At 42.2% G+C, this 24,076-nt stretch overlaps 2 protein-coding genes and 1 pseudogene across 2 annotated transcripts; 1 reads left to right on the forward strand and 2 right to left on the reverse strand.

Annotated features, from left to right (window-relative positions):
- Positions 1–3,553: 3,553 nt before the first annotated feature.
- On the reverse strand, positions 3,554–4,378 carry LOC147423942 (uncharacterized). Its single transcript, XM_086501531.1, has one exon. The coding sequence runs from the start codon at positions 4,376–4,378 to the stop codon at positions 3,554–3,556; it is 825 nt and encodes a 274-aa protein (XP_086357657.1).
- An 8,715-nt stretch (positions 4,379–13,093) lies between these two features.
- On the forward strand, positions 13,094–13,510 carry LOC147423943 (large ribosomal subunit protein eL32z pseudogene; annotated as a pseudogene).
- A 5,340-nt stretch (positions 13,511–18,850) lies between these two features.
- On the reverse strand, positions 18,851–22,889 carry LOC147423944 (nitrate reductase [NADH] 1-like). The gene is made up of 4 exons (XM_086502299.1): positions 21,634–22,889; positions 21,376–21,516; positions 20,959–21,191; positions 18,851–20,574 (listed from the first exon to the last, which is right to left on the reverse strand). Exons 1-4 carry the CDS (start codon positions 22,727–22,729, stop codon positions 19,231–19,233), a joined length of 2,814 nt encoding a protein of 937 aa, XP_086358425.1. The 5' UTR covers positions 22,730–22,889; the 3' UTR covers positions 18,851–19,230.
- Positions 22,890–24,076: the final 1,187 nt, after the last annotated feature.

Consider the following 24,076-nt stretch of genomic DNA (forward strand, 5'->3'; position numbering starts at 1 on the left):
ATCGTACGCCTTTTCAAAGTCAATATATGCCGCATACGTCGGTTTTTTAACAACCTTCCGTCTGAGCACAATCTCCTTCAAGGCAATCACTTGTGCCACACACTCCTCCTGAGTCCGAAATCCGGCTTGACCACGCAAGAAGAAGTTTCTTTCCTCAAGTTTCACTGAGATCCTATTGATCACGAGTGAGGTCAAGAGCTTCAGAGAGATTGGAATAAGAGATATCCCTCTGTAGTTGTCTGGATTAGAAAGATCACCCTTCTTCGGGATATACACCACTACCGAGGTAGATGATGCCTCCGGCAACTTCCCTGAATCAAACCAAGTACATAGCAGTTTGAAGATTGCTCTTCCCATGTCTGTATTTGGTTTAAATCGATCCGATCTAGTTCCCTTATCTTGCATAAGGATCTTGAAAAATTCAGGGGGAATGCCATCTATTCCAGCTGCTTTATGTCGCTTGATCTTGCGACATACCTCCCGAACTTCAGTCCACCTAATAGAGTCATTGATGCCCTCTATTCTAGGCCAAAGTCGCACAGCATGGTTATGGCAGTGTTCTGGGTCCTTGCTGTGCCCGGAGGGATCGGCGAAGACGCGAGAAGCATGATCCTTCCAAATGTCTCGGATCTTCTCTTCGTCCGCCTGCAGCTCGCCGTTCTGGTCTCTTAGGGGTTGAGCGGGCCCTCCTTTTCTGCTCCCCCCTAGAACGGCTTTCATATGCTTCCACCAAGCATACCATTCCTTGCGTCTTGCCAATTCGACGCTCTTGAGCATGAATCGTTTGAGAGCCTCTCAGAAACGATTCATGATTGATGCTTGAAAGAATCTTAGTAGTTCCATCTTGCTTTTGGAAAGGAGTGGCTCCTGGTTTAACTCAGTTCTTGATGTCAGAGTGGCTCCCTTGTCAATCAGTTTATATGTTTGCCGTTGGATTCCGGTCGATGATTTGTACTCAATGCCCCTATTTGAATAAATAGGAGAACAAATTTTAATATAGTTAACCAACTACGTTTAATAGTTGATTATACTAAATAGCAAGAGAATTGCTTTGCCATCATTAGCTTGAATTCTCTTTGCCATCATTAGCTTGCCTGTGCCACTAAGTGACAAGGTTTACACATGTACATAAACCTTAACAATTATATACACACTTTTTTTTTTTGTGGCCAACTAGTTTTACGAGATTGTGCCCACTCACCCACACCCACATGTCTCTAGGGTCGAACCATAGTGGGTGTGCTTAAACCCCCCCTCACCTTAACCACCAGGCCAACACCCTTTTGAGACAATATATACACCTTTGACATGCATACGAAAAAAAAAGAACTGAGTTGATGACTTGATGGTTTTTGAACTCGCGATGCGTGGCTTTTAGAACATGCGGCGGTGGGTTCAATTCCTGCGCTCGTGCGCGCAGAGAGAGAGAGAGAGAGAGAGAGAGAGAGAGAGAGAGAGAGAGAGAGAGAGAGAGAGAGAGATGTAGATGTAACGCTCACATGTGTGACTGTTGGCACTATGAACGTGCTTAGACCGACTGTTGCTTGCGACGGTCGTTCATGCAGAGCTGCAGATGACGTATTGCTGACCTTCAAAGCTCAGGGCAGACGGGGAATCAGCGAGCTCCACATAAGCTGATGCAGCTTTTGCAGGTCTACAACGCATGCAGATTACTTCCCGCCATGTGAGCGCTATGAACGTTCGCTGAATCTGCACTACAAGTTTTAGACACTTTTACACCTATGAAAATTGAGTGTGAATATCACTTTTCTCACTCTAGAGTGTGAATAACATTTTTTAGACTCAAAAAACTGCCATTCCAATGTAAATATTGTAGTTTTTACACATGAAAATTTTATACATCTTCTTTTTTACACTGAAAAAATTACATATGCTTTTTTATAGCAATGAAAAAAGAATTTCTATGTAAATTTTGTAACTTTTTTATGTGTAAATATTTACACGTTAAGCAAGTCCATGTGTTTTTTTTGCAATGAGTATATTTTCTTACCTTCTAGTAGCATTTCAAGGATAATTTTTTAATACAAATATAAACAGTGTGAATTTTTTTCACACATTCATAACCTTCATATATTTTCATCAAATATTTTCATATGCAAAAATTTGTCACTCTTATGTGAGTCCCACTTAAATAATTATAAGCAACTATCTTTCACAATAGCTATTTTTCTCACCATCTATCTTTTTTACTGAGGTTCGTGTGTAAATACAACCTACAAACATACCAGCACCCAAATAACTGGAGGTCAAGAGCATGATTTTTTTCTCCTTCCAAGGTGGATGTTTAAGGTGGCTGCTGGTGCTTCCACTGTGGTTTCTCCGTGGAATGACGCCTCTCTTTATACCAATGGCTGTGCATATGTGCTTCTCATGCTATGCTCCACCACCATCTAGTAGCTTTGGGAAGGGCTTGACACATGCACAGATCTCTCGACACCATGTCAAAAGGGCTTCTACCTCAACCTGTGAATAGAGCGTATTTCGATATGATTTAAGTCGTCTTCACATTGCTTGATGATGTGGTAGAGAGCTTCAACATGACCTACTGTGCCCACCATAGGGTGCGACGTTGTTGGGGTGGTTGTCCACCATACGTGTGGGCAATGTAGAGAGATAATAATGTTTAGGGCTTAAATTAAACACCAAATTCAAGTCTTGCACGTCTATTTTTCATGGCTTGTGTTTTTTAATTCTAAATAATTACCACAAGAAATAATGACATATATATCTCTTCTTTGTCCACTTTTCGTAGCTTCAAAGCTTTTCTAATTTTAGGTGAGCACAGATCTCTTCCTTTGTTTGTCTCTCCAATTACGAGAGAGAGAGAGAGAGAGAGAGAGAGAGAGAGAGAGAGAGAGAGAGAGAGAGAGAGAAATGAAATGAAATGAAATGTTATATTAACGTCTTCAAAAGGCCACAATGACCTATGAGACCTGAAAGTTACAAAGTGGTGGATCTGATACAAAGTCAGAGTAACAAAATAAAATAACCTAACAACAGTACAAAACAAAGATATATACTATGGGGTCCTAAGTTGGTTGATGTGAGTCAGACAAAAAACTAAGCAGAATAATGGGCGGCTTGTTGGGATAGCTGAATCACAGGAGATCTAGCATCGGTCGTTGGCGAAATCTCATGAAATGAAATGTTATATTAACGTCTTCAAAGGTCCATAATGACCTATGAGACGAGAGAGAGAGAGAGAGAGAGAGAGAGAGAGAGGAGGGGGGGGGGGGGGGGGGGGGGGGGGGGGGGGGGGGGGGGGGGGGGGGGAAGAGGGAATGGTGCTATATTACAATCAAAAGGCTCATGTGACACCAAAGCAATAAGTATGGCTACTCAATTTTATGCTTCAAGAAATGGCTCCCCATTATAACCATAACACATGAAATACAAGTCAGGAAAACCGTGGGCCGCTTTCACCAAAATGAGTATCCACTTGCTATCTACAAAATCACCCGATGAACTGAGGTTTCTAAAGTGACAAAGTCTTTAAAGGTTGAAAAAGTGAGCACTCCAATGAGTGACCCTATCAAGAATTTCTTATTCCTCTCTTAAAACAAGTAGGCATGACATTTGCATCATTGGCATTTTGAATTGGAGACCATTCATGAAGCACCTCCAAACATGTTTCCAAATCTTGCCACTTGTTTTCTCCTTGAACATTCCAATAATCCGTGGTTGGATCCCTCCTCAAAAACCCTAGCTCGACTGCTTTTTGTTTTGTATTTATATTGAACACGACAGCAACCTTGAAAGATGGAGTAGACATGGAGGAGCTGCTTACAACCAATACTACATCTCCTATTTCCACCCATGGCCGTGCACATCCAACCTTGCCAGGTTGTAGCAACCAAGTTCGAAAAATGGTGTCGCTCATTTCATATATCACCTTGTTCTGGGTATTGCGCAAGGGTAGAAAGAAGCACTTGTGTAGTATGGTGTATGTTGGTAAAAGACACTTCTTTTTGCGAGAAAAATCCACATCACTGATCACTCTCATCCTAGTGACCTTATCAAGTTGAAGAGCATCTATTCCATTGCCTCCATTTATAAACTCCCCAATCAAGAACAACTCAATGCCTCTGTTATGCTCATGTGACAAGAAACCCGTGATCTTGCATACACCCCTTGCTTTATTTTGATGTTCTAAATTAGTATTTCTGCCTAAAGTGATCACCACATTGTCTTTTGCTTCATATCGCTCGCCGCATATGTATACTTTTGAGTAGGAAAATCCCTCTAGATGAATATATTGTTGGCCCCAATAACTCTTCAAAGAAATGATCTCCCAACCTTCAAGAGCCCTTTTTGTTGCTTTCAAACCATGTAGAGCGATTCCCTTTCTCTGAATCATGCTCAAGCAATGACATGGGCCAAGCCTTTGAGCATTCTTGTACAACTGTGTTGCTTGACCTTCAGAGGATGCAATTGCTAAGCACAACAGATGCCATCTTTCACAAGTTCCTAGCTCCATGCTAGCCTTTGAAAAACCTTGCGGCAATAAAAGAGTCTCATGTATGCATGAGAGTATCCTCTCTGAAGGTGACAATCCATCCTTCTCAATCTCCAACTGTTGCAAGGTTCTTGATAAAAGCGCTCGAGTGTGATAATGAGTGTACGTTAACTCATTGAACCTGTTATTGGTTGGAATCTCTACAATTCCCAACACGTTTCTCTCAAACTGGTAGCACCAAAGTCCATCATGGCTACTATGGCGTATTATGTCATCAAACAACTCTCCAGAACCTATATACAAAGATTGACGTTATTTTAGGTCTCCATGTTATATAAGGAGTGCTTATTATATTTGTGGTGAATAGAAACATACACACCTGCCACGTGCTCTAGAGGAGAAACAGTCTCTCCTCCCTCTTCATCCATAATAATTCTCCATGCTGAAAGTAGTTTTCGGGTAGCATTGATGGTATCCAAAGTCCAACCATGAGTACGTGTGTAGTTGTAGAAGATATGAGCTACGTCAACCAAAATCATTCCCACATCTCTCAATGTCTTCTCAATGTCTGGAACATTATTTAAAATGTGTGGTAAACACCATTGAATAAACTTTTGATGCTCTTCTGCAATAAAATTTCCGTGGTGTCTAGTAGCATGCAACGGCCATCGTCCACTTTTGCGAAGTGTTCGGGGAATTGCAGCAGTAACTTCATATATTGCATGAGTGATGGATGTTTTCATGCCATTGCTAGCCTTTAAAAATAGCTGTTTAGTATACTTCTTGAAAATGTTCAGTGCAAGAATGTGCATCACATCATACACAAGATCCAAACTAATATCAAAGCCATAGAGATGGTACAACCTCCAGAGTGGTGATTCTCCTGTTAGTCCTGCATTGGATAGAGTAGCGTTATACTCCTCCTTCGTTTGTTTTTGTCTTGAAAGTCTTATAGCTTCAAACATCTCTGTTGCAGTCCTCTTTTCTGGTGGGTAGCGAGCAATATATTTATTCTTTGTGTATACGTACTTTGGAATGCATACCCCTTGAGTGATTTGCTTCATGGGAGGCTTATCCCGTCTACACCCGTTCTTGCCCCCATCCTTCAAACATCCTAGTTTACACTGGGCTGGGTGATCGCCTGTCCATGACATGAGAATTGCCCTTAGAATGCAAGAACGATACGCTATGTCCAAAGAGTTGTCAAATATGGCCGTTGGTGGATAGTTAAAATTGATGGAGAACCCATCAACAAAAGCCGACTCAAGTTCACATATTAAAGGCTCTAAAAGGTATGGAAGAATATTGCCATGTTTCTTTTCTAACTTCAATAAGCTGAGTGGCAAAAATAGCACTGGCAAAGGTCCAATAATTGAGTTTTTGCCACCGTTGAGGACCACCACTTCAACAACCCCACTATCTTTCGGCTTGGTTGAAGCCGTTTGAAAGCCATCCCAATGGCACATGAGTGCAAAATTTCGAGGATCCCCCTAAAAAAACATGAAAGTTATGGGCATGATAAACATTGCTAAGATGAAGACTATTCAAATTGATTGCAATATTGTCTCACCTTGACCATTCTTCTTGGAAATTTGATATTTGTTGCACAATGTGAGCATAAGAACTCATATTCCTTGGTAATCTCATTCCAATTGTTGTTTAGCTCCGGACTACGCAAGGCGGTTGGAAAAGTCCGATAATACATGGCACAAAAACTATTGGGGCACTTAGCTGGAATCTCCCACTCTTTCTGTGGGTTCCAAAAGTCTTTGCACATTCTTATTTTTTCCCCATCCCAGTAATCGTTGATAACATTGGTAGAGGTTGAATTGTCCGCTTGCCAATTACTTCTTGCCCGCCACATTGTAAGAAAATCATGACAAAACTCCTCGCACTGACATAGAAGACGCAATTGCTCGATAAACGAGATGTACTCAAATCGCACCATGTTTTTTCGCTCCTTGCCACAGACATCACAACGTCCACATCATGTCTCACAATTTCTCTTGTGCTTATTCCTTGAAGAGGACGGAGAACATGTACATGGTAAAACATTCCCCACGTATATATCCTCTGCATCCGGGGGGAAAAGAGTGGGCTTGTGTTGTTTTTCATCCTTGCCTATACAAAGTCGCCACTGTGCAGTTTTTAAAAGCCCCTTCTCTTTATATCGAGCAAACACCTGCGTAATAGTTTGTGGTAAGGTGCTGTCTACTCCTGGAAAGTCTTTATCCATGACAATTTCTAAGAGTGACCTATTCTGCCTTTTTTTCATAGACCGTTTTCCCTTTCCCTTTCTATTTGGGGGGAATATCATTCTCAATATTACATCTTGTGCAAGCAAAGGTGAATGAAAACTATCCAGATTGGATTGTAGGCTCAACACCCAGCTCTCAAGCTCACCCCGCAAAAGGGAACCTCTCTCTGAGGATGAACATGCCAATACTTGATCGCTATCCTCAACACATGGCTCCATTAGTCCTACATCACATAAACATACACAATTTGCTCACTTTGCTTGGTAGGTTGATTAAAAAAAATGGAAACAAAATGTATTCAACCACTCTTCAAATATACAAATTGAAATTGAATAGAAAAAGGTTGTGTCCATCAATCACAATTCAAAGATACATACTCACATACAAAATGAATGAGCAAAAAACAATCATATTTGTCTTATAAAGTCAATGAAGTTGATGTCTCATGCCATCTAAACCTCTAACAGATCGCCTATCTGAGAGAGGCAATGTTCATGGCACCTCTCATCAATCTCAATACTCACACAATACTGGTCTAAGACCTCACACACTTTGGCCATATTTCCAACCCCAGCAAAACAATCTATTATGATTTCCCCTTCTTGAGTGCAGAGCGAAACTAGGAAACCACAAAAGTTTGTGTGTCTCTCAGCTGCACCACGCAAGGCATTGCCGTCTTCATCTAGTGTCGGGTTTAGCTTCCCTGTTGGTAGCTCCACAAATGTATCAGACTTATTGTCGAAAGATCCCTTCATGACTTTTTGTAATGCTTGCTCCCAATTTAATTCACGTGTACAATTTGGATGGGCAAAGAATGTAATCACTAAAGTGGAAACCTACAAGGTAGCATTAAGAGAGTAAATTATTAGAGCTTAACCTATAAAAACTCTACAACCATAATCCTCAAGTGGTTTTGACTTACCTCTTCTACTTTCCCATGAGCGATCCTTTTGCATTGGGTTGTAGTTTCCAAGAACATACTATGTACATACTGAAGTTTGGATTGCCCCATCACACGTGACACAATTTCAAATTGATGCTCAATACCACTAGTAGTAACAAAGAAACCATCATGGCTCAAGAACTCTGATGCAATGGTAACTTACGCCTTTAGCTTTTCTGAATCCCATTCATTCCAAGCTGGCAGTTCATCCTCCTCTTCAAATGGGTACAAGCCAGATGGAAGATCTGCCCATACAAGAGAGACAAGTGCATCCTCATAGAATCCACCTTGGGCTTGAAGTTTCTCTATAAACCGTCGTATCATTACTGCATCTGAGTCTTCAGGGCCATTAAATGTATCAATTGCAATATGCAATATATCAGCATGTACAAGGAGATGAAATGGCACAAAAGCCTCCGGTGCATCCTCATCTTCATTTTCCCTTTGTGTTCGCGTAGTGTTGCCCTTCAACTTTTTTTGTGGTGGTGTTTTCTTTGTTTTTCTATGCTTTCCTTCCAAGTTATTACCTCTTTTCTTCTCATTGGTACCCTTACCCTTGCGATCTGGACTTTGCACTACCTCTTTAAGAGTACCCTTACCACCTCTGGTACCTAGCTTGCCAGGAGACTTTATTGTATCCTTTCCACTCTTGTCAATCTTTTCGTGAGGGCTCCTTGTGTCCTTTCCACTTCTCCTTTCCCTTGTGTTTGTCACTGTGTCTTTCTTTGGAGTGCCGTGAGGGCTCCTTATATCCTTGCCACTACCACTACCACTTTCCTTTGTATTTGTTGTTGTATCTTTCTTTGAAGTGCTCGTTGCAACTACTATTGGCTTGCACATAAGGCCTGTTTCCAAACCATGCAAAAAAAACATAAGTAGTGACTACTAAGCTCATCTAATATATTTTATTGAAATGCATTGAACTCACGTGTATGTATTTCTGTCTCCTCGGCTGGATATTCACCTTCCAAATACTCTAAGAACCATGGCACCTCATAGAGATCCTTAGGAAGAGTCCTATTTGCATCGAGCCATGAACGTGGGTACAATGATTTATATCCCAGAGATGAAACAACCTTCCACTCTTCAACGCTTGGCGGAATTCCTTGGATTTGACTGTTTCTCAATAATTCCGCGAACCACCTATAGAAAGACTTGGATCACCAATAAAAGTTGGAAAAAAGCCATTGATACATACATTATCTAGATCTAAAAATAAAACAAAGAGATTTCCTATAGGCAAACCGTCTTGCGGTTTGCTCTAGGAAAGGCATGTTCTCTCTTTGGATCCCCGGTGTAAGCTTTGGAAGATGTTTAAATGAATAGCGAAGATGGACCTTTTGACACTTATCAAAAAAATCTCTTATTATTGAACTCCACGAGATGTATGAAACCTCGTCAGCCTCTCTTATTAAATCAATTGCTCTCTCCACTATGCACTCCCAATAAGAGTAGCATGCAATATATGAGCGCCAGTCTTTGTCGCCCCCTTCGAAGCCCCATGCTCTTCCAATATCCTTGTTTAGAATGCGATCTAAAACAAAAACTTTTCTGCACTTGAAAAGTCATACAAATCAGTGATATGCATGCCAAAGGAACATATTAAACAAAAATACTTGAGACTACCTTTCTGGAGGAAGCGGTGTTCGGGTCACTGTAAGCAGTTTGTCCAAAGTTACGTTGTGATCGCTCTCCCAATCTAGATCGTAAATCTTATTAACCCACTCCTCCCCAAGGGCTGGGTTTGCCACTGCCACAAGCTTGAATCCTTTCTTCCCTTTGAAATGTTGTTCCACCTCGCGGATGGTTTGCTTGTACAATGCTTTATACGCCGGGTCATCTTTGGGGACAACCACCTCTTCTAATCTCTTTGAGAGCTCCAATTTGAATTCACTCTACATCAAAGTTGAGCATGTAAGGTTGAGCATAACATGAACTAAAAGAAACAAACAAAGAAGGTTATGAATGGCCATACAGAGTAGATAAGCTGCATGAGGAGGCCAAGTGGTATAGTCGACCAAATCCAGGGATGCCCCCTCTTGTCTTCAGAAAATTCTGCCTCTACCTCCTGTAGTGCCTCTTCATCAAAATATTTCTTCCAGCTATTTTCATTTCCAAGGGCAAGCCTTCTTATCAAGTGGATCTCGCTTGCAAGCGTCCTCTTGATATGTGTTTGTGTCAAACTAGCAAAACAATTCCATACATATTAGGGTTTTATGATATGATTTTCCTCTATAACTCAAAATACATCCCAAGGTACCTTTCTCACCTATTAAGACAATCCAATGCAAACAGCATAGAGCATTCTTCATCTTCCGAGAAGGCAGTGATTGTACACTTAACACGTACAAACTTTGAGGCATCATCATGGCAAGCTTCACAAGATTAATTCACCACATTAATAAATTATAGTAAATAGGACACATACATATTGAGGTAACAAAATAATTTCTCACCTGAATTGACTTCTCTTGTCCAAGCCTTCAAACGATGATTTCCATCCCATACCACCAACTTTCGACCAACAAGATGTGCCCATGATTGAGATGCAAGCAACTCTCGATCAAACTGCCGATTCACCTCCCCCCAATAGGACTCATCCCATTCTTTTTCTTCCTGCTCACTTACTCGAATTATGTCGCCATTGGCCATTTTTTCCGAGACAATAAAATCTGCAAGAGTTGGCATGTAACCATGATGCCTAAACTTATGTGCCAGGTCATCAATATTGTTTCCCCTTGTGAGACGGACAGCTTCGTGACCATGAAGTCGGCATAAGGGAACCCAAGGAAGTGCTTCCTCACGTTGAATTACCTCATGCTTGGCCATCCAATTCTCCAAGAACTTTGTGTCGAGCTCAACATATTTGCCCGTCGCCTTGACAACTAGCTGGGAAGATTGCAACCCCTCTTGGGTCGCACCTCTCACAACCTTGACTAGATCAGTTCCGACACCTTGCGAGCCCTCTTCCATGACCCTTTCGGAACTTTGAATGTATTCAGTCAAGATATTCAACAATGAGAATTTAACATAAAGTACTTATAGCTCTCCCAAATTCATTTTTAGCGTCTCTTTTTGTACCCGGATATGGTATTGATTCACAAGTTTGAGTCGGTTTAGTCTCATAGGTCATTTAGGCCACTTGAAGACGCTAATATATCATTTCATCTCTCTCTCTCTCTCTCTCTCTCTCTCTCTCTCTCTCTCTCTCTCTCTCTCTCTCTCTCTCTCTCTCTCTCTCTCTCTCTCTCTCTCTCTCTATCTTCCATTGTATGAGTGATCACAAAGATCCCACAAAATACTAGCTAGTAGCACTCCCAAATTCAGCTTTTAGCATCTCTTTTTGTACCGCGACATCGTATTAGATTCACAAGTTTGTGTCCGTTTGGTCTCATAGGTCATTTTGGCCAGTTGCAGACGCTAATATATCATTTCATCTCTCTCTCTCTCTCTCTCTCTCTCTCTCTCTCTCTCTCTCTCTCTCTCTCTCTCTCTCTCTCTCTATCTATCTCCCATTGTATGAGTGATCACACAGATCCCACAAAATACTAGCTAGTAGCACTCCCAAATTCATTTTTTAGCATCTCTTTTTGTACCGAGACATCGTATTAGATTCACAAGTTTGTGTCCGTTTGGTCTTATAGGTCATTTTGGCCACTTGAAGACGCTAATATATCATTTCATCTCTCTCTCTCTCTCTCTCTCTCTCTCTCTCTCTTTCTATCTTCTCTCTCTCTCTCTCTCTCTGTCTCTGTCTCTCTCTCTCTCTCTCTCTCTCTCTCTCTCTCTCTAGTTGCCACATGTGACCAACACTACCATAAGACTTTCTGTCACCCAAGTAGAACTGACTGCACCATGATTTAGACACATATAGTTTGCATATTGTTGAGCCATGAGGTCCATCACCATCCAATCGTATGGCTCTCTCTCTCTCTCTCTCTCTCTCTCTCTCTCTCTCTCTCTCTCTCTCTCTCTCTCTCTCTCTCTCTCTCTTTTCGCTTACCAGGCTTAGGGTGGGTCGACAAACTTGCCTCTATGTGCAGGAGATCAAAGCACCGGACTTTGCGCACCTTCGATCGCGCACCTTCGATCGCGCACGCTGATTTTAAAACGCCACGCTGAAGCTGCAGCCCGACCCTAATCGTTACTAAATTATTGAGTTTTTAAAACTCTTCAAAAGCTCAAAAGCAGCGAGCTGCGCCAGTATAAGGGATACCCGTTTTTAAAAATCTTCAAAAACAAAGCAGTAGCGCCCGGCGCTACTGCTAAAGAAAAAAACGCAATCTCGTTTTGGCGGGTCCCTCACTCCCCTCGTGCGTAATGATCACACGGACGTTCAATTAGATTTGCAGCGGGCTCAAAAAATTCTCACTCTCAACTGGCTGCCCTGGCGAACTGCAGCTCCAATTAGCTGGTCTTCTCGCGAGCGCAACCTCTGCTTATACGTCGTCATCCTGCAGTGGCCATCGACCTTGCAGCGCAGTGGCCATCGATCACGGGTACACGCCATGTTCGTTTTTTCTGTGCGTAGCCAGCTAACTCAACACGTGAAATGAAATGTTATATTAACGTCTTCAACAGGCCATAGTGACCTATGAGAGAGAGAGAGAGAGAGAGAGAGAGAGAGAGAGAGAGAGAGAGAGAGAGAGAGAGAGAGAGAGAGAGAGAGAGAGAGAGAGAGAGAGAGAGAGAGAGAGAGAGAGAGAGAGAGAGAGAGAGAGAGAGAGAGAGAGAGAGAGAGGTGGGCGTTCGTGTGTGTGTGTGTGTTAGAGAGAGAGGGGAGTGGAGAGCCTCAGCGAGGATGGTAGTTGGGGTGTTCCTGGCAGGATTGCTGATGACCATAGGGAATAGGGGCCAGGTGGAGGGATCCGTCGATTGTAAGGCAACATCGCTGGCTGCTTGGTGTGTTAGAGAGAGGAGAGAGAGAGAGAGAGAGAGAGAGAGAGAGAGAGAGAGAGAGAGAGAGAGAGAGAGAGAGAGAGAGAGAGAGAGAGAGAGAGAGAGAGAGAGAGAGAGAGAGAGAGAGAGAGAGAGAGAGAGAGAGAGAGAGAAATGAAATGAAAGGATATATTAACATCTTCAATAGGCGCGCGAGAGAGAGAGAGAGAGAGAGAGAGAGAGAGAGAGAGAGAGAGAGAGAGAGAGAGAGAGAGAGAGAGAGATGAAATGAAAGGATATATTAACATTTTCAATAGGCGCAAGAGAGAGAGAGAGAGAGAGAGAGAGAGAGAGAGAGAGAGAGAGAGAGAGAGAGAGAGAGAGAGAGAGAGAGAGAGAGAGAGAGAGAGAAATGAAATGTTATATTAACATCTTCAAAAGGCCATAGTGACCTATGAAACCAGAAAGTTACAAGGTGGTAGATCTGATACAAAGTCAGAGTAACAAAGAGAGAGGAGGTGTGAGAGGCGACAACGCTAACAGCGACAGCCATGGTGACCCCCCTCGTCAAGCCCAGGATTGTGAAGAAGTGTGTAAAGAAGTTCAAGCGCGCCCAGAGTGATCGCAAGATCTATGTCAAGCCAAGCTGGCGTAGACCAAAGGGTATTGATTCACGTGTCAGGAGGAAATTCAAAGGGTGCATTTTGATGCCTAACATTGGGTATGGCTCAAAGAAGAAGACAAGGCATGTGCTACCCAATGGTTTCACGAAGTTTTTGCTGGACCTTCTTATGATGCACAACAGGAAGTTTTGTGCTGAGATTGCTCACAATGTTTCCACTTTGAAGCGGAAATCAATTGTGGAGCGAGCCACTCAGCTCAACATTGCAGTTACCAATGGTTCTGCCAGGCTTCGTAGTCAGGAGGATGAGTAGGTGCTGCCCGGTCCTAATGATCACAGCATTAAGGATGAGATAATTTAAGAAATTTTAGAATTGTAATTTTGTGTTTGTGATAGCCATGCTCTGTTGTATTGGTTTTGGAATATTCAATATCAATGATCATGTTCTCGAAAGAGAGAGAGAGAGAGAGAGAGAGAGAGAGAGAGAGAGAGAGAGAGAGAGAGAGAGAGAGAGAGAGAGAGAGAGAGAGAGAGAGAGAGAGAGAGAGAGAGAGAGAGAGGAGGGAGAGAGAGAGAGAGAGAGATGAAAATGAAATGAAATGTTATATTAACGTCTTCAAAAGCCCAAAGTGACCTATGAGACCAGAGCGTTACAATGTGGTGGATCCGATACAAAGTCAAAGTAACAAAATGAGAGAGAGAGAGAGAGAGAGAGAGAGAGAGAGAGAGAGAGAGAGAGAGAGAGAGAGAGAGAGAGAGAGAGAGAGAGAGAGAGAGAGATCCCATAGTTATTTCAATTGTGCTTAATTGGTAATTTTCTCTTACAGATCTCGTGCTCTTTCATCAAAACATGGAGAAGGAGTGCTTAGAAGGCATCACTCGCTGGAATGCAAGGGAAGTTACTCAATTTGTTAATGGCCACTTAGGTTCGGATCTATACACACGCACCATACTCAAGAGTAACATCAACGGAAGCAGTCTTCTATATATGTCTGTGCCTTCATGGGAAGCTTTGGGAGTGGACATACCCGGACATCGAGTTGCATTGTATAGTTGGGCACAAGAGAAATTGTCGACCTCGAAGATTTCCTTATCGCAAGAGAAGCATGGCCATGATAATGACAAGGTGTCTACTTCAATATTAAATTTGTAGGATGAACAGGCTCTTATCCAAAGCAAGCCACCAACCAAGCAACAAGTGCCTCTCTCTCAGCCTCCCCCACCAACTTTGATCCCAAAGAATGCTCAAGAGAAGTCCTTTCTTAGAAAGAATTATAGTTGGGAACACAGCAGATATAACAAAAATTTAGAGAATATCCGAAAATGGGCTGAGAATGGTCTGGGTATATTCACTATAGAAAAATTCATAAATGCTGACCTAAGTAAAGACAAGGAGATGAGAGAACAGATCGAAGACTTTATACGGAGCAAAAGGAAGACATTGATATCTTTTGGAGGCACTGGGGACAAAGATGGTGAGTACATGTCAGAGAAAGTGATCTTTCAAAAGCTAAATCAGCACAGACGCTATTTGCGATTAAAAGCTATGTCATTCTTTGGTGAAAAGAGGAGGGGGTATCGTTCTCTAATCATTGATTTGGAGGACAAAGAAAATCAAACTCAAGATAGCTTAGATAGTATGGAAGCACCAAGAAGCCTTGTGGATAATCAAAAGGGATACCAACGGAGTGTGAGCTCTCCTAAAAGTGTTGCAACCATGGATGATGAGTGTTATGTTCCTGCAGGATCTCACGAGATGGTCTCCATCATGGGCTCATCTCAAATCCTCTCACATGAGAACATCAATTGTAGATATGGCTTGTTTCCTCAAGGTGTGCAACAACAGTATGTCTTTATTCCTTTCTTAGATGGAGATACCAAGGAGATTGCCATTGGTACAATCTTTTCAAAGTCTTGTGATGGAAATACCTATGCAAAGTGGAAGGTGGAAATAGAATCTATCAACCAAGATGCACATGGATGTTATATCCCTGGAAGCGTTATGCAGGTGTCATGTTTGCATGTTGTAAGTATCTCTTTTGAATGTGATATCCAATGTACAATTGTTTCAAAAAATGAGAGCTTTAAACTGACAAAAAATGCCTTGTGTTTAGGGACAAGTCATAGAAGTTCCTATTGTGTATTTAAAAATGCTTGAAAGTAAATCCTCCTTGGAATTACTTGTAAGTCTCACCTTTTCTTTGGATTTGAATTTCAATTAAGTTCTCTTTTTTGGGACTATTAATAAGGTAGTTTCAGCCTTCCAAGGAGGACAACCCTTCCTTCTCTTCACAACAACGCTCAAGTGTGCACTCAACCACCGGCGAAGGTGCGAAGGAGTGCTATGAAGCACCAATAGAGGTACTCGGTTCTTCTCAGTTTTATTTTAATTTTGCTTACATAGACCTAAGTTCCTAAAGACCACATTTTTACATTTCAAGGCTAGTAACACTCCAAATGGGTCATCCACATACATGCAATCGAGCAGCATATCTCCTGAGTATAAGTTGGGACATTCACAAAAAACTAAGGAGGTCAATGTATAGCCTTTATTTTGTTTAGACTTTGATTTAATTTAGCAATCTTGTTCCCTCTACAATTTCTTTTTTCCACTCCCCTAGGTTACAGTGCTACCTATCAATGGATCTTTCACAAAATTCCAATTACCATCCTCTTGTGGCAAGAATGATTCTTGGCATGACAACGTTATTGATCAGGTTTGCTTAGTAGAGTTGTAAGGTTTTGTACATTGAGATTTTGTAGCAAATTTTAAAGTATTCAAGAAATTGTTTGGAATATTTATCTACTTTGTATATTTGTGTTTATAGAATTTTGGGAATGACTCTCCTCTAACTGCAAATTTACCTATTGACTTGGATCATTCAAACGAAGAAGTTAGAGAGGTAAATTGTGATCTTTTCCACAAAATTAATCACATGCGATTCCTCAAATTGGCTATGTTTAATGATGTTGGTGCGTAGTCAACATGGAAGATGTTTGATATGGTGGAAACAAGTGAAGACCATGGCATATCAATCATCAAGAATTTTGTAAGGACTTCTTTGTATTATTGATTACGTCATGGGTTGAGACCTACTTTTTTGCTTATAGATGATAGTTAATATAGGTGTTTAACCATGCATTGGTAGACCTTGATGACAAAGGTGATATGGAGATATCTGGAGGGGTAAACTTCTTTGGTTTTTCCTCTTATTGAGCTAAATCTTGTGACTTGCATGTTCATATCAATTTTATTTTAGAATGATGATGCTACACCACTCATTAACATATCAAAAAAGAAGCCAAAGGTCATGTGCTTAAATGAGATCGTGGTAAGTGTCTTAAACTCAAAGTGTGAAGATTTTTTTAAATCTATTATGGTGTTTGAATGATACCTATATGTTTTCTTATAGTGTGGAAACAAAGATAAAGAAAATATACCCTCAAAGAAAAAGGTTAGAGACTGGTGATTTGATGTCATTAAAGGATGTCTCCCTTGAAAGGGATCAAGAAAATCTTGTTTTTGCAGGCTTTGAAGGATCTCACAAACAAGAAATCATCTAGCAATGCCGCCGTCATTTCAAGGGTCTGCTCATTGTCAACTCTTTGGTAGAGACTTTAAATCTCTATTTTGTAATGATTTTGAGATGGATTGGTCTTTGTAGCATGAAGCAAGAGAAAATGGAAAAGCTAAAAGAGTTTCCAAAGTTCCTGCTAGATACAAGGAGAACACCTCTACCCTGGTACAAGCCCTTTTCTTGGTATACTGATCTAATCAAGCATTTTGAGGGTTGTGAATTTTTTTATTTATTGCAGGTTTGCAACTCAAAAAAGAGGAATTTGAATCCTTCTCATAACAACGTCACATTATCGCCTCATGTATTGCTACTAACATCTTTGGTCTTGTAAATGAGCACGTTGCATTGCAAATTCAAAAGATTTTTTATGAAGGTCCTTACATGAGTGTGACATACCTTTTGCAGAATAAGGCACTTAAGAAGACAACAAAAGAAGCGATAGCTTTGAAACTGATGGGAGAGCACAACATAGACCTCATGTATAAGCGACTAGCTGACTTTTTAAAAGAGCTGCAACGGACTACGCCGAAGGAATCATTTGATTTCAAGAAAGAATGCCAAGATTCAGAGGCATTGGATGTTTTAGTGTCTTGGGCCATTGGGCAAAACAAGATTAAGCTCAAAGACACTAATGCTAAAGATATGGGTCAGGATGAAGTTGAACTTGTTTAAATCAAGTTCACTATGGAACCTTGGTTATATATGTTGTCTCTATTTTGACAAAATTTTTGGCTAGTTTGGCATGTAATGCGCAAGCGCATATCTGAATTATAAAGCTATAAAAGATTTTGTGGGACAAGTTATAATCGATATTATTTCAAAGCATTATTGCTCTTGTTGCGGTCTTGAATGTTTTGATGTATGCTAATTGATTGGCCACTATTAGCATTTTTCATACTATAGAACTATCCATAAAAGATGTTTGATTTGAGGTTATCTCCATAATTTCGATACTGTTATGCGTACAAGATAGATAAATTTATAGCTATGAAACTACATTAATTAGAGGTGTTGAATGTTTCTAACATGTACACTTTTTAAGTGTGAATAATATCGCTACAAAAAGATTATATGTGAGAATAAGATCCTTTTGTCATTGTGAAGTGAAAAAGATTTACCCTATTCGATTTTTTTCAATGACGGTGACAATTAATGTCTCTCTTTTGCATAGATAATCAGGGCAAGGTTCCAATGTATTAATTTTTTCCACTAGTTTTCTACCTATCCAATGTATTAATTAGCTTGTAAAAAATTACAACTTAAGAATGAAAATTTTTCGATGTCAAAAGTGGAAATAATTTACACTCAAGATTGATAATTCTCTCGGTTAAGAGTGGAAATATTTATCATTACAAGATGTATGAGTGAAAAATATTTTCATCAGAACTATAAGATGTAGAATGAAATTTTTTGAGGTGCTAATGTTTACCTGCTTTGCAGTACAATCTTTAAGAGCTTCGATTGTAAAAAATTCACACCATGAACGTGCAAGGTCTTGAGTGCAAATTATTTTCATATTGTGTTTTGGTTTTTACATTTCATAGGACCAACAAATATTATACGTTAGTAATTTTTTCTCATATGAATAGCAGAAAGATAACAATAATTATGAGCTCGATTATTGTTTATGTCAGTACTTTATTTTGCAAGAGATTTATTCCCACTTTGAGGATAAGAAAAATTGATGCATGGTTTAAAAAAATAACCAGTGGAAAAAAAAAAAGGAAATGAGAAAAATAATTCACACTTCTTAGGTTTTTAACACATTAGGGTGGAAAAAAGGGTGGAAAAAAGGGTGGAAAAAGGATCTTTTTATCAAAGTGATAAAATGTCTAAAACTTGTAGTGGTGGTGAAAGAGGGGGGGGGCGGGGGGGGGAGCTCCATTGCGGTGGCAACGTTCACAACCCGTTTCTCTCACTATAGGGGCGTGGTGGGTCTTGCTGATGTGGATCGTCCATTTTCACCGAACGGGGAAGACGAAGCACCCTGTGCCCACCATATGAGAGAGAGAGAGAGAGAGAGAGAGAGAGAGAGAGAGAGAGAGCAAAGTACTACACATTGATATATAGGAATACTCTCTCACGAAAACTGTGCACCACCACAACAAAAGCTTAATTTACAGCATTTGACCTGATTGATACAACTCATTTCTTTTACAATGGAGCTTGCTTGCTCCCCATAATTATTATCATCAGAATGGATAACTAATTCGAAGCACCAAGGCGGTCACGCCTCACATGCTTGACAATAATGAAGTAATCACCTTGCACTGTATAGTGTCGACAACTTATCACAGTCTTTTATCCATACAATGTAAGAGATCATATCACCACATAATTACACACACATGGCTATAATTGCAATATATGAGTGTATGCCACATACACACTCTAATATAAGCTAGAGCTCTTCAAATTGCAAGCCAAGCATCTGGGCAGCTCCAATATATCGTCCAGCAGTTGTCACCAAATTCTCAGAACTGATAGCACCGGCTCTTGTCGTAACCCATCTTGTCAAGATTGGGCAAGCATGCAAACTGAATCATCGGAGGTGGTCCGCACATGAATGTGGCTACATCCGGTGATCCCATTGGTAGATGTTCCCTCAAAATGCTCTCTGTTATAAATCCAACACTATACTTCCAATTCTCTGGAGCTTTTTCCACTACATACCACACCTTGAAGTTGTCATGCTTTGCTGCCCACGCATCTAGCTCCTCCCTCAACATTATATCCTCTTCCGTTCTGTTCGCAAAGACCAAATGCACTTCCGTTCGGTCGTCGGGGTTCTTCAATATGGCCCTTAGGAGCTGGTATATAGGGGTAATGCCTGTCCCTCCTGCTAGCATTGCACATTTCCTCATAAAGCAGGGCTTCCCTTCGATATGGTATTGCCCACTCCCTATGTATTCAATGTGCCCCAATGGCCCCTTCACATCCACAGCCCCTACCCCCACTTCCAATGAGTCCAAATGCTGAGACATCAAGCCCCCATCTGGAAACTTGGGATGCACTCCCTTGAAGTACACCTTGATCAGCAGTTCAAAGTAACCCACCTCTTCATCCGAGCTCGTTGGCGTGTACGCCCTCATGCACAGCTTTCCATTGATGCTTGCAGACAAGAAGATGTGCTTTCCCACAGGCAACCCCAATATATGCTCCTGGCTTGGAAGCTCAAATCTGAAGAGCCTCACATCATGGCTTAGAGATGTCTTGCCAATTAGCTTGCAACTAATCTTCTGCTTCGGGTTAAGGGCCACGGGCCTAGCGGGGGCAGACTCACTGATGGGGAACAAAGCATGGAGAGCCAAGAAGGACGAGTTACCGCCGTGCATAGAATTGTCGGGGGTCGACTCTGCAGAGGAAATGGTGGCTCCGAAAGAAGCCATTTCCCCAATCTTGAAATCCTCAAGCATAGCCTTAGCCTTGGCCGAGTGTATGGCATCAAATTCCTCGGTGCAGTCGGTTCCAGCATTGATCAATATACTATCAGACCCACCAGGGTGATCTTTTAGAAATTTTGTACAATCATATACATTGTTGTGAACCACTATCCAGGGGGACTCCCTTGTGTTGTGCCGCCTCAATTCAGCGCTTGTAATTTGACGAACTGAGCGGTTGAGTGTTGGACTTGAGAAGCTCTTCGACAATGTGGGTGCCTTTGTTTGCTGCTCAGATGCAATCACTTTGTTTGGTGACATCCATCCTCCAGACTGGTTACCAGGTTGGGTGGGATGCTCAAAGGCTAGACCTATACCACCTTGTTTCGGCTTACAAGGGTTGACCTTCACTCTAAACCAGCAGTTGTTCATCATGCCCTGCATCAAGAAAACTTATTATAAGCATCTGAAGAAGTAATCGCCATTTTGTAGAATGATAGACTACATACATTTTGCAGATTAGCATTAATGTGTTCCCTGCTACATTTACTCCTGGACGAACTTATGTAGGAGGGGTAATTATGCTAATAGAAGCGCTTCTACCGATACCGCTTGGTGACCCAAAAGCGTCGGGCACCGAGTGTCAGATTATGAAGATGGGGTAATTATGCTAATATAAACGCTTCTATCGACACTGCTTGGTGACCCAAAAGCGTTGAGCACCGAGTGTCGGAACCTTTTAAAGTGTCTAGTAGTGAAAGAAAATGAAGAGAGAGTGATACACGATGCAATAGATCAGAGAAAGCAGCCTTCGCGACATACCATAACGTTCCATGTCAGTTTCTGCGGTTGGGTATTCATCGAAGAGTCCCAAGCCCTCACTGCCAATTCCTTAGCTTGAATGAGCTCCATTACTTCCACATTAAGCTCCCAAAAACACCAGCACCAATACTTGCCGTACTTGGTTGGCGTTTCTGGATGAAAGACGCGGCAAAGCCTCCAACTCTGCCCATCATCAATGGTAACTTCGACCCTGATCACCTTTCTCCCACCACCTATACACACACACACACACACACACACACACACACACACACACCCCACATATTTGACCATACAATAAGTTAGGCCTCCTTCACATCATAATAATGCATTTTAGCATGTTCCAACTACTCATGATTATAAGCATAAAATCCAAAAGGAGAAAGAAAAATCGCACCACGATGATCAGGAAAATACCTGAGTATGCATAGCCCTTCAAGGTGTACGGTACTTGCAGCGTGTTCACATTGATCGGAATGACTTCTTCATGTGCAGGGGAAGAGATAGCAGAGTTTATGTTCAGTTCATTGATGATGTACTCTGGCTTGTACCACCATCCTGTTAACAACACAGATTGAATTTACTCAAAATACACTTAAATTTTCCTTACGTACAGTGCGCAATTACCCGCAACCTGATAAAGTGCCAGAAAAGAAAAATGACAAGCAATCACACCTTCAGAATTTGCTGTTTCAGCATCCACATGTGATGGAAGCACTCTGTTGTCCTTGTAGTGGTAATGATTATCAGACTCCTTGCTTGTCACGATAATGCGCCGCAACCATTTCACCATGCGGCCTCCTATGTGTCCGGGAATAATCATTCGAACAGGAAATCCATGATCTGGCTCAAGGAGTTTTCCATTTTGCATGTAAGCAATAAGCAAATCAGAGGCCTCATTCATGGCAACCTCCACAGAGATGCTAGTGCCATATGAAGATCCCCCTCCTCCAGGGAGAGTCTCTTGTCCCTCAAAGCAAACATACAAGGCACCTTTCTTCCTGCTAAAGATGCCGCATCGCTTGAGGACGTCACAAAGGCGTATGCCTTTCCACATTGATGTGCTGACACCAGCCGCTCCCCAATTGAACCCAATTGTCTGCTGCACCATATTCTCCTCTTTCCTCCTATTTCCAGCACATACGAGGGTCACAGGAATCTGCCTTGGCTTGAACTCATTCATAATCTGATACATGTTAAACACCTGCGGCCTCTTCACCAGCCCTGATAACTCAATGGTCCATTCATCCAAGCTGGCTTTGGGAACATACCCATGATTCCTCACATAGTGCAAGGACGTCGGCGTAATGAAGCCATGCGCCATCAGCCGAGGCAGGGGCGCTTCGCAGTTGAATGGGTGCCTTCCCGTCAGCCTAACAAGCTCCGGATGCCTTTTAACCCAATTGTCTGCAGTGCCATCATCTCTTTGATCAACACCATAGCCAGACACATAGTCCTCCGGAAAGAAAATATCATCATAATCATTTTCTTCATCTTCATCGTCATTATCAAAGGTCACCATGGAGGTTCCATTTTGATGCAGCTTATCTCCATCTGTGGATGCAGGCTGGTTGGGTGCATTGTCACCATTCTCTTCCTCTCTTTCCATCACCTTGGTATCAGAGATCTGTGAGAGGCCCTTCCCAAACTCATTGATGAGTTGATCCGCAGCTCTGCTAAGGGGTAGGAGGGTTTGATGCATATTGTTGAGAGCCCTTCTGTTGTTGAGGCCGCCATGGGCAGGGACGGGGTTCTCCACTGAGATCACCATGGCCAGCAGCAGAGAAGCAGACACACAGAGAGAGAGAGAGAGAGAGAGAGAGAGAGAGAGAGAGTTAATGGAGAATCATGTACGGCATATATACACGCAGCGAACCTGTGCAGCGAACGCGAGCTGCGCGTTGCATGGCGATTCCGAGAGACCAGCTATTTATAAAGAGAGAGAGAACAATGATTTGAATATAACGCGTGTGCTTGTGTGTGTGTGTGTGTGTGTGTGTGTGTGAGAGAGAGAGAGAGAGAGAGAGAGAGAGAGGCGGTGTTTGGGGTGGCGGAGAAGACGCGGCGAGCGGAAGAGGCAAAGCACCAGCTCAGTTGATACGCAGGCGGCAGCCCTCGCCTCAAGCGGGCAATCTTCTCTGGTCACCTTGGACAGCCAGTCAGTTGTCACGCTGCTATTGGTTCCTCGTGGTCCAGACTCTGCCAGGCCTTTGGTGCTAACCGGCGATCCCGGTTGCCCTGCCCTACCTCCTCAGGGGTTCAAGGGCCAACTCCCCGAGACGTCGCGCTGCTCGTCCTTCGATTCTGCCACACGTGACGTCCTTCTCTTCTAGCGTCCCTTGCGGTAAGGGAGAATCGGGTCAATTAGAATTTAGGCCTAGCATGAGGGTGTATCAAACAATGCGCTCTTTTAGCTTTAGGCCGGATTTGGGTGGAAGCTGGAGCTTGTTCTAGCCTAGGCAGAAGGCAGTGAAAAGCTATTTCTTCCCCCATGCTAATGTTCACATTAGGGTGGAGAAAAAAAAGCTTCTGCGGAGCATCGACCACACATGATGGAGCAATTCCATTGGGTGCATTTTGGTGTGTCAAGGATGAAAGCGATGGGGGGAGGGGGTTGGAAGAGTGTTAAGAGGGGGGTGGAAGAGGAAAAGAGGTTCTCTACATTGACGACGTGGCTCTCCCGTCACCTACTTCCACTGAGTAGTGTGAATTGTGGAAAGAGGGCGATGCCTTTTGATTGACTGAGAGCCAAGGAAAGCTCGTTCTACTGCACAGTCTGAACATGGCCTTAGTAGGCGGTCCCCGTTCCACTATGGAACTTTGAAAATGTTTAATGCGATCCTTTACCGCGTTTTGTAGAGAGAGTCCAAAATGGACCGGCCAAAGAAGAGAGAAGGAAACGAGAGGCCAAATTTTTGCACTTTGAATATTACTGTGGGTATTATCGTGACTATTATGGCGGCTATTAAAGCGATGGGGAGGGGGTTGGAAGAGTGTTAAGAGGGGGGGTGGAAGAGGAAAAGAGGTTCTCTACATTGACGATGTGGCTCTCCCGTCACCTACTTCCACTGAGTAGTGTGAATTGTGGAAAGAGGGCGATGCCTTTTGATTGGCTGAG

This window comes from Adiantum capillus-veneris, chromosome 26, assembly GCF_014529385.1.
Source record: "Adiantum capillus-veneris isolate H3 chromosome 26, ASM1452938v2, whole genome shotgun sequence".
NCBI lineage: Eukaryota > Viridiplantae > Streptophyta > Polypodiopsida > Polypodiales > Pteridaceae > Adiantum > Adiantum capillus-veneris.

What these genes read in the sequence shown, in the direction of transcription:
- LOC147423942 (XM_086501531.1), bottom strand. Translation starts at nt 4,378, where the DNA reads ATGATTCAGAGAAAGGGAATCGCTCTACATGGTTTGAAAGCAACAAAA.
- LOC147423944 (XM_086502299.1), bottom strand. Translation starts at nt 22,729, where the DNA reads ATGGTGATCTCAGTGGAGAACCCCGTCCCTGCCCATGGCGGCCTCAAC. An exon ending in TGAAACAGCAAATTCTGAAG is followed by an intron (nt 21,517 to 21,633) that starts GTGTGATTGCTT and finishes TGTTGTTAACAG; the next exon opens with GATGGTGGTACAAGCCAGAG. An exon ending in GAAGGGCTATGCATACTCAG is followed by an intron (nt 21,192 to 21,375) that starts GTATTTTCCTGA and finishes GTGTGTGTATAG; the next exon opens with GTGGTGGGAGAAAGGTGATC.